The following is a 10,303-nucleotide window of genomic DNA, read 5'->3' on the forward strand; positions in this document are numbered from 1 at the left end:
TCCAAAATACGTCTATGAGACATCATACAAGTTATCCCGCGATCGTAATAGGATTGTCTCATGAAATGCCCATAGGACGTAAATGTCCGCTTTTTTATCACAATGGGACAATCTTGTCAAATTCAATAAAAGACATTATGCGGTCTGTATGAAGGCACATCCATCATCCACATTGTATCAAGACTAATAGGACAATTTAGATTTTATGAAAACGTCAATAGACACATTATCGAAGAAACGCGGAAGACTCTCCATGTATGTTACCGACGAAACCCGATTTCAGAATAAACTAATTTTTCCTAGGTTGAACTAGTCCATACAAAATGCGTTAAAATTAACCAGTTCAACTTCTATGCAGTACTATTAACCTTGATAGTTTCCTCGCTTTCAAGTTGTTTTTTTTTATGTGAGAATGCACAGAGCGATGGCGTTTTACAAAGCCCCGTCCCCCCGTGCACTTCTATCTAAATATCATTCTTATATACAAATTAGTTTTTCTTAGGCTAAACAGGAAAAATTAGTTTATCCTAAAATCAGGGTTTGGCCGGTAACATATACACTCTTCACCTGCAAATTGTCACAAGTATTCACATCACCTATATAAACAATTTCAACTTTCCGTGTGCATCAACTGTACGTTGTCTCCACTGTATGTGTGCTCAATATTGGATATTTTACTATTCAAAATGAACAGCGTACTATTAAGGAGATATACAGATAGTGCACAAAGAAAGTTGCGTTTGCATACAAATAAGATTTCCAGTTAAAATAATAAAATTAAAAAATAGACAGGTAAGGGCTTTCTAAAAAAGTAATATTGTATGATAATTATAGTTAGAATATGAATATATTATTGAAAAATACATAAGTACATATTATATTATTGTATATTACGTATATTACGTATATTGTACATACATATCAGTTCTACGTAATTTATAAACGTAATTTATGTACGTAATTTATAAACATGGGCATGAAATTCTTCTTTGCTTAAAAATTATTAAAATAAAGCTGTGCTATGAAAGCACGTATTAAAATTTGAAACTTTATAAAAAAAAACTACTCAACTTTATAAAAAAAACTAATCAAAAAAGAGACCACAAAATAAGGAAACAATTTGTAATAAGAACATATATTATTATAATGTAATACTATCTCTTTTATAGATTTAATGGTCCATAAAAATGATAATTAGTTAGAATATGAATATATTATTGAAAAATATATAAGTACTTATTATATTATTGCACATTACGTATATTGCATATCAGTTCTACGTAATTTATAAACATAATTTATGTACGCAACTTATAAACATGGGCATGACATCCTTTGCTTAAAAATTATTAAAATAAAGCTGTGCTATTGCACGTATGAAAATTTGAAACTTTATAAAAAAAAACTACTCAACTTTATAAAAAAAACTAATCAAAAAAGAGACCACAAAATAAGGAAACAATTTGTAATAGAATATATATTAATATTATATATATATATATATAATGTAATACTATCTTTTTTATGGATCTGATGGTCCATAAAAATGATAGTAATTGCATAAAATCTAACTACCTTAGATTTTTTTCATCACTATTTAGAAGATTTTCATCAACTATTTTCTCATTAATATTTTTATCAGCTGCGTTATTAGCCACAGTATTAACTTGGTTTTCATTATCGACTTCATTGATTTCATCCTCGGCCACGATTTCCAAATCATTCGCAACATGTGTTATTTTCCTGAAAAACGTTTTGTATATGTAAATTATTATTTTCTCTAAAACTAATTTTTTTCTAGCTTACTTAACATGGTAATATTTCATATTATTCGGCTTTTACACATATAAAGTATTACGTCTTTTTATTTAGCTTTTTTGCAACAAATACTTTATAAAATCAAGCGTAGTAAATTACGAAATCGTTGTTTCGCAGAATTAAATAGATTGCTCTACAGCAATAAAACATAAAATTTTATGCAAAACAGAACTTCGTAATTTACTACGCTTGATTTCATTAAGCATTTGCTGCAAAAAAGCTAAATAAACGTCATTTTATATATATATATATATATATATATATATATATAAGAATAATATAAATCGTTATCATGTTAAGTAGGTTAAAAGAAAAATATAGTAAACTATATCTAAACATATGTTAAATAAAATTTACTTTTGTTCTCGTGAAAAGCGCGCAGGGGCATGACGCAGCCATGATTTAATTGGATCGCTTATATGTTTATTGGTAACAAGAGACTTTGTAAAACGGCAGCGGACAACACCTATATACAAATTAAAATTAATTTAATTTATAATTTATATAATTGCTATTTTAAATATGTCGTAATAGATAAAAAATAAGATACAAATAAAAGGTTACATAGTTAAACATCAGCATGAATTGGTTATATTTATTTTGATACGATTTGACTTACTTGATATGACATCAAGAAGCTTCAGTTTATCAAATGCTTTTTTTTGTGGGCTCCGTGGAAACTATAATTCGAAGCTAATGCATTGCTCATTATTTCCTGCATTAGTTTTAATACAGTACTTTTGACGTCCGCTTGTACAAAAATACCCAAGTCCTTAATCTACAAAAATATTTAAAAATATATGAGGTGCACAGTTAATATAATATAATTTTGAAAATAATTATATAGTTGTATAGAAGAGATCGCTTAAAAATTATTAAAATAAAACTGTGTAGACGTAAAATTCTTCTAATTTGCTAGAGCAGAGAAAAAATATGGGGTCAGACGGATTCGAAACCGGGACCTACACCACAACAAGGAACCACTATGCCTGTTCCACCACGAACTCCTTGCCATAAGTCCTCTCTGCTCTCTTATTTAAACTATTTTCCCTAATTTCCTACAACTGTGGTGCTATTGCACGTATAAAAACTTAAAACCTTATAAAAAAAAACTAATCAAAGAAAGCCGCAATAAGGAAACAATTTTATAATTGAAATATTTTTTTACAGTCCAATTTATCTGTGCAAAAATTATTTTATTTTCAACTTGTCATAAAATTCAGCTTGTACTGATAAACCAAATTGACTTTATAATCTCTATCTTTTGTAAAATGGTTCTTTTGGATCCGAGTGGAATTTTCAATTTGAAGTAATGTACACAAGATGTATTTTTGTTATAATTTTTTGTTTGGGTTCAAAGGGCACGAGCTCTTGCAAAGTCAGTTTGGTTCATTTGTGCATTTTAAACCGTATGACAAATTGAAAAATAATAAAAAAAACATTTGCATTAATAAATTTGTGTGTAAATGCAAATAATATATTTCAGTTATGAAACTGTATCATTATTTTGTTTTTTAGTTTTGTTTAAAAAGTTTCAAGATTTCCTGAATATTTTATACTTGCATCAGTTTTATTTTTATTATTTATACGTATATAGGGCTCAATAGGGGGTTGAGTAGTAACTAGTTAAATAATTAAAAGTTAAATTTAACAATTAAAAAGTGAATAATTTTTTACTTACAATTAGTTAATTTTAAATGCAAAAACTTTACACTTAGTTAATTTTAACGTTTTATTAAATTTGTTTATACTATATAGTTAATAAATAATTTATTAATATTAAAGTCATATAAAAATAGATGATTGTAATGCATAAAAAATATTTGTATGTCAATTTATATGTAATTAGATAAAGAATTATTAAAGTGCTTAAGAAAAAAAAATGACAAACTGCAACTTTGAAATTATACATTTATTATTTAATAAGTATTTATAAATTTTAATAAAAATATTTATTTGCGGTCTATCTTTCTCTTGTATTTTATATCTTCTTTTTCGTGTATTTCTTATATATTTTAATAATGTATTTATTTATAAATTATAAATATTTTAATTTTTTATATATATTTAATAATATATTTTAATATTAATAATATAATTTGCCAATTAATATAAAAAAATAAAGAAAAATTATTTCACAAATTAAATAAATAAATTCTTGGCTCGTCTATCAATTCATAGGGGGGTAAAGAGGGTTCCGCGTTCGTTTAATCGTGTTTATCTCACAAGTAATGAGATCACGAACCGCGTTTAAAAATCTTGGTATTAACCAAGTAATACTTGTGCCCCTTGTGTATATAATTTAAGTCTCGTAAAAATCTTAAATTTCTACAAGACTAACGCACCACTAACCGCGTATGGCTCGGAAACGCCTGTTTCATATTTGTAAAAATTATTTCTTTTTTTATAAATTATAAAAAACTATTTTTTATTATATTTTAAATAAAAGTACCAATTAAATACATAATTATGCAAAAAAGATAATTTTATATAATTAAGGGGTTAACTTTTTTAACTTTAATTTTTAATTTTTTAACTTAACTTTTAACTGAGTTAGTTCTTGTTTCGACTTTTAACGTTAACATATTTAATTTATGGTCTATTAATTTTCAACTTAACTTAGTTAACAAAATTAATTAACCTACCTAATCCTGAGCTCAACTAAATGATACAAGACTTTTGTGATGTTAACAAAATAAAGTATGCACAACACAAATATATATAAAAAAAAATAGGAGAGCTGACTGACAAATATTCTTATTAATGTTTGTTGCGTTTAGACCAGGTACGACGCCTTGGTGGGGGGTGGGGGGTTATAAACATTGAGAGAAATATTGATTTGTAAGTGTCTGAATAGCTCAGCTGGAAGAGCAGTCGCCCGGCAAGCGGAAGGTCTCGGGTTCGATTCCCGATTCAGCAGACTTTCGGACCAATATTTTTCTCGGCTTTTTCTTACAGGGGATGTTAAGAGAAGGAACAAGTGGAATTTCTGAGATCCCAACCATAGGATTCAAATTCCTCAGTTTCCAAAAATCTCTAAATATTAATTTGTCGCATTAACATCGCGTTTGGCTCTTAGTCGAGATGAAGATGGAGTTTTTTAAAACAAATATATATACTTACTAAGTTGTTTTTATGAAGTATGTCAGTCGATAAACGTCGTTCTTCTTTTATTAAATCATCTTCCGTTAATATAGGATAGGCCTTCAAAGTTTGACTTTCAGTATTTTCGATTTCTTTGTCCGTCGTTTTTGTCGTCATCAATTTTGTTACATTACGCATTTCAGCAATTAATGTGTCTATCTTCAAATCAATGTTAGCCATTGCTCGTAAAACTGTTCTGCTACAATTCTCATCTATAAAAACAATAAAAATATAGTTTAGAAAAAAGGATATAATTACAAATGTTTTGTTTTAGTAGATTTGTTTGTTTCTTACGATCATGCGTCAAACTTGACTGTCGAGTTAATGACAAATCGTCAGTAATAGGCTGGTCATTTACGGATAAATCTCGATTTTTTCTTTTTGCTTTTGTCTGAGCATTTGATGTATTTGAATCAGATTTTTCGGTCTCACTATTATTACCGCTGGAACCTGCGTCGTCAAAGTTAATCGGCGGAAAAGGATCAATAACTGCAGATGATTTTTTATTAAATTTATTTTTTTCAATGTCAGAATCAGTATTGATATCTGACATTATTAAAGCCTGTTTACACTTTTCTTGTCCACGTTTAAAAGTTTCTAAAAAAATAACAATAATTAAGATTAATATTTATAATTTTTTTGCAAATGCATTGACGTAGAATTTTGAAAAATATAAGAAATTATCGTACTTGTCGTAGTCAATATTTTTTTTATATTGTACAAACTCCAATTTTCGGTCGTATTTTCTTTGTCCTCAACAGCTCTTAATTGTCTTGATTTACTTTTATACGGAGGCCAATAACAATGAGTTTTGCGAGGTGTTAACCATTTTTCAGGAGCAAGACTGACGCCATCGTCAAATTCAATGACTGCATATCGATCAGATGTCATCTTGATAAGCTTAAAATTTGATAAACTTAAAATGAATATTAATTCTAAAATAAATATTAAGATGAACAATGTGGTTAATAACTGTGTATACGGTACATCATACCTAATCGCGCAATTAAAACTGCAATTTCCTTCGTTTACAATGCGTAACTACCCAGATAGCCACAGTAGTTATTATGATATCAAAATGATGTCATAATAATTACTGTGGCTATCTGGGTAAGAAACGTGACACTTCGTTTCATGAACGTCCGTATGTAAGAAGACATCTTCTTATCGCCGACTCAATATCGTGCGAGCGATGAGTAAGAAGCAAATAGGTGTAAATCACAAGATCTGGCCAAAATGTGCAAGTAAATCCCAGCACTGGCTTATAAGTCAGTATTTAAAATTTAATTATCAGTATGTAAAAATGGGAAAACGACAAATCCTGATTTGTGTGGGAGTTTTACATATTTGTTGACAACATTACTGAGTGGTCGTATAAATAATGTCTCGCTGCGTGTATATTGAACTTTATATATATCCAGCAATGATGATGAGCATGGAATCTTGAAAAAATCTTCCTTAGAAATAAGCTGTCGGCCTATTATCATCAATTCTTGGGTTTCACGACAGGAAGCTATATTTTAAATCTCAAATATGTCACCATTTTTCAGAATGCAGCAATTATCAGCATTTCCAGTAGTCTTGATAGTGAAATTTGATGATTTTATAACTTTATACTGTGGATTAATGCAATTCTCAGGCAGAGGACCTTTGACATGAAGAGAAGTTGTAACAAGTTCTAAATCATCGTTTGTGCTTTTATTGTAATTCAAACATGCACTTTTTATTTCTCCATAGCGCCGAGCTATTTGCTGCAGTGGTTTCTCTGGTTTACGTATCATATTTTTCAGTATCTGCATGAAATTCTCAAATTTAAATGCACTAAACTTCTCTATAGATCCATGTAACTTTGCATCTTCTACGAGGTGAATAATGCCATGAACGTTGTGCGTTACATGATGCACGCCGTATATTTTAGCGAATGACTTGATAAAATGTTTAGCAAGACTTTCTGCGTAGTTCAGTTTATTCTGATGCCGTTCCACGTCACATAATATTCTGATTAAAACATGAAGCGTCATAAAGTGATTGTACATTGCCTTTGGCAAGATCTTTCTTAAAACAATTGGCCCCGTATAAAGAAGGAATTGCCGAAATTCAGTAGCTTTCCATAGCTTTAAAAACTCCAAGCTTTGAGGTCTTCGACCGAATTCTTTTGAAACAAATGGTTTCATATCACTTTCAAGTCGTTTCGAGATTTTAAGAATTTGTAGACGACCGAGTCTATAGGTATTTTTGCCGTGAATCCATAATGTTATCATTTTTTTAACGACGCCTAACAGTATTAGATGCATGTAATCTAAAGTTACATTAGATACCAATCCCAGTCCTGGTATAGAATCGAGAATCGTTCTCTTTTCGTGATATTTCTTATCACGATAGTCTAAAAAATCCCGATCTGTTCGTCTTTCGGCATTTAATTTGGGAAAACACCTGCGATTTTTTTTTGTTTTTCCTTTTGTTATACATTTCGTACAACTATTAAATCCGGAAAAACCTTTTACGCATAAAATAAACGATTTTGCAGGAGCATCGCAAATGATAAATTGAATCGAAAATTTGTACAGTCTTTCTCCAATAATAATGCCATTTTTGCATAACTCATTAGCTTCTTGAACAAATTGGTCTAAATAAATGTTAGCATCTTGAGGTTTTTGGTGTCCGTAATATACTCCAATCATAAAAACTTCTTTGTAGGGTATAATATTTCACAAAATAGGCCAAAGCGCTGCCGTAGAAGAATTAAACAAGGGGACTCCATCAATGTTTATAGCAATAGCTATTTCGTCAATAGTGAAATTTTCAATTCTATTACAAGAGTCCCGAATACTCGAAGCAAGCCCAAAATGGTGATACTCTCCAGGAAAGACCTCTCGAATATCGGTCTGTTTTGCAGTCTGCAATAAAGTACGAGAGTCGCATGGTAATACTGTGGATAAGCTTGGGACTGATTTTAATACGGTAAGCAATTTTTTCAAGCTGTTATGCGAAATTTTTTCAGTAACAGCCCATTCTCCCAGTTTTGCTTTCATATAATCCATATTCTGAGAACTGTCCACCGATGCTTCATCTATCACAGGAACTTCAACAATGGAAGTTACGTTTCGATCAATATCAATATTGTCGTCGCTGCTTGGATAAGTGTCCATTGAAAAAAAATTATTTTTATCTTGCGTAAAAATATAGCCTTCATCGGACGAGGTTTTAGTATCAGGCGAATTATTTGCATTTATTTCAATGTTTTCTGGTAATGAGTTGAAAACCAAATTTTGCGTAAGAAGCAAATCTGTTGGTGTATTCGCAAGTTCAGTCGATAAATCAGTAGATTCAATCGATGGATTAATAGATGCATTAGTGGGTTCAATGGATTCATTAATGGATTCAAATTTATCTTCCCACTGTCGAAAGATTTCAACGGCACGCCGACGTCGTTGTCGGTTACAAATTTCAAAATTACTTTTTTGTTTACGTGATTCCATCTGTAGGAAATATTTTATTTTTTACAAATGTAACTAAGTCAAATTACACTGTTCGATAAAAAAAAGCATTTTCCTTTTCAAGAATTGTAACTGTTTGAAACGCATAATAGAAACTACATGTAATAAAATATTATATCTTAAATAGAATATTCTAGAATATTCGCTTCCGATCGCAAGTCAACAGGCATATCGTTTTTATATGTTTTTTTTTTTGAAAACATATCGCGACATAAATTATCCTGTCGTACAAAAACACGCTCGAAATATAAACAATTAACGGTGTCGCAACCGTTCTGCCGAATAATTATATTTTATTGAGCATGCGCGGCTTCTCACGGGCGCCTCGTTTCGCCAATAATCATCGTGATCGCCAGCTCGCGCATGCTTTCTAACAGCCGTGGTTCTGTCAATTTTGACAGCGGCCAATTACGCGTAATACACTCAGGTCACCTCGCGCAACTTTAAAAAGACGCAAAATTATTGGCGCTTCCCGAAAAGGTGGGTCTTTTGCGGAAACCCATAAAAGAGAGCTCGCACCCGAAATCACAGCTTTATCGCTTTTCCGTCGTGAAAACATATCGCAAACCGCTTATCAGATACACCGCAAAATTCGTTGACGACCGCCGCTATTCCGCACTTTGATTTTGATTCCGATTTCACTGTAAAATAATTAAAGTTTTGTAATAAGTTTGTTATAGTATTTTGTCAATACGTGTGTGATATTATTAAAGTCCTTGTTTTACAAAAAAGTGACTCATCCTTTCGTGCAGCGCGATCCTTTGCTCAAGCAGCGCGTTCGTGAACAGTAACATATTTTTAACCTTTTCGATACACACATGGGTATTTCGTGTTCGATCGATTTCTATTTATTGAAATTTCTTACTAATGTACGGATCGTGAATCGGCCGAGAGTGCAAAAGTTTGGCGCACGAGGCGAAGCCGAGTGTGACAATTCGCACGTATATATATATATATAAAAGTAAGAAAGGAAACGGCTCAAAATTTAGAAAAATCACAAAACACGTGTTCGATCATTTCAAAGGCTACTTTTTTAAGGAGATTGGAGAAGTCGCTCAAAGGGGCTCTCCAAGGAGTACAAAGGAGATTAGTTCCCTAACTTTAAAATTTTAAATGGGACCCTCTATTTTTTATTGCATATTTTTATAGCTTGTCTTAAAAGCTTTTGAAAATACTATAATAAATTATTTTTTTATTAAAAATATTTTGAATTATAAAGCTTGAAAGTTGCAGTATTTTGACATAAATATAAAATATCTTGTAAAATATTTATTTTTCGATAATCTTATCTTAATATTTTTTTCAGAATAATAAAAGAAATCAGTTAGTGTAAAGAAAACTCTTAAAAAATACTATTTTTTTCTAAAAAGTCAAAAAAGTAAAAAAGGTGTTAAATTTGCGTTAAAAACTATATCTTTAAAATCTTACAAAAAGTAATATCTAAAAATTGCACTAAGCAAAAATAAAAATTTATAAAAATATTTTAATTTAAAAATGTTGCACAAAATAGTTGTTTTAATTTCCTACAAAAATAATAATATTTAAAAAATTACAATATTAAAACTTAATGATATTAAAACTTGCGACAAAACAATTAAAAGATTTATTTAAAAAATTTAGCACTTGCTAAATTTCAATTAAAATTACAATTAAAACTTAAATTGTTGTTTAATTTAATACAACAATTACAATTGTTAAATTGTTGTTTAATTTATATTAATATATTTAAAAATTTTTATTTTTATGTAGCGCAATTTTTAGATATCATTATTTTTTGTAAGATTTTAAAAATATAGTTTTTAACACGAACTTAGCGACTTCTCCGACCTCCTTAAAAAAGTAGT

The 10,303-nt window shown here is 29.8% G+C and overlaps 1 protein-coding gene across 1 annotated transcript; it reads right to left on the reverse strand.

Moving 5' to 3' along the window:
* Window positions 1–1,581: 1,581 nt before the first annotated feature.
* On the reverse strand, window positions 1,582–5,853 carry LOC114930932 (uncharacterized). The gene is made up of 6 exons (XM_085487666.1): window positions 5,652–5,853; window positions 5,257–5,559; window positions 4,942–5,174; window positions 2,438–2,596; window positions 2,176–2,284; window positions 1,582–1,743 (listed from the first exon to the last, which is right to left on the reverse strand). Exons 1-4 carry the CDS (start codon window positions 5,851–5,853, stop codon window positions 2,459–2,461), a joined length of 876 nt encoding a protein of 291 aa, XP_085343792.1. The 3' UTR covers window positions 1,582–1,743; window positions 2,176–2,284; window positions 2,438–2,458.
* Between the last annotated feature and the right edge of the window lie 4,450 nt (window positions 5,854–10,303).

The sequence above is a fragment of the Nylanderia fulva genome, unplaced genomic scaffold (assembly GCF_048542155.1).
Source record: "Nylanderia fulva isolate GAGA-0341 unplaced genomic scaffold, ASM4854215v1 Scaffold592, whole genome shotgun sequence".
Classification (NCBI taxonomy): Eukaryota; Metazoa; Arthropoda; class Insecta; order Hymenoptera; family Formicidae; genus Nylanderia; species Nylanderia fulva.

Excerpts from the sequence above, each read along its gene's own strand:
- LOC114930932 (XM_085487666.1), bottom strand. The coding sequence starts at position 5,853 with ATGACATCTGATCGATATGCAGTCATTGAATTTGACGATGGCGTCAGT. Across the intron at positions 5,560-5,651 it reads AAAAATATTGACTACGACAA|AAACTTTTAAACGTGGACAA; the intron begins GTACGATAATTT and ends TTATTTTTTTAG. Across the intron at positions 5,175-5,256 it reads GTCAAGTTTGACGCATGATC|ATGAGAATTGTAGCAGAACA; the intron begins GTAAGAAACAAA and ends TTGTTTTTATAG.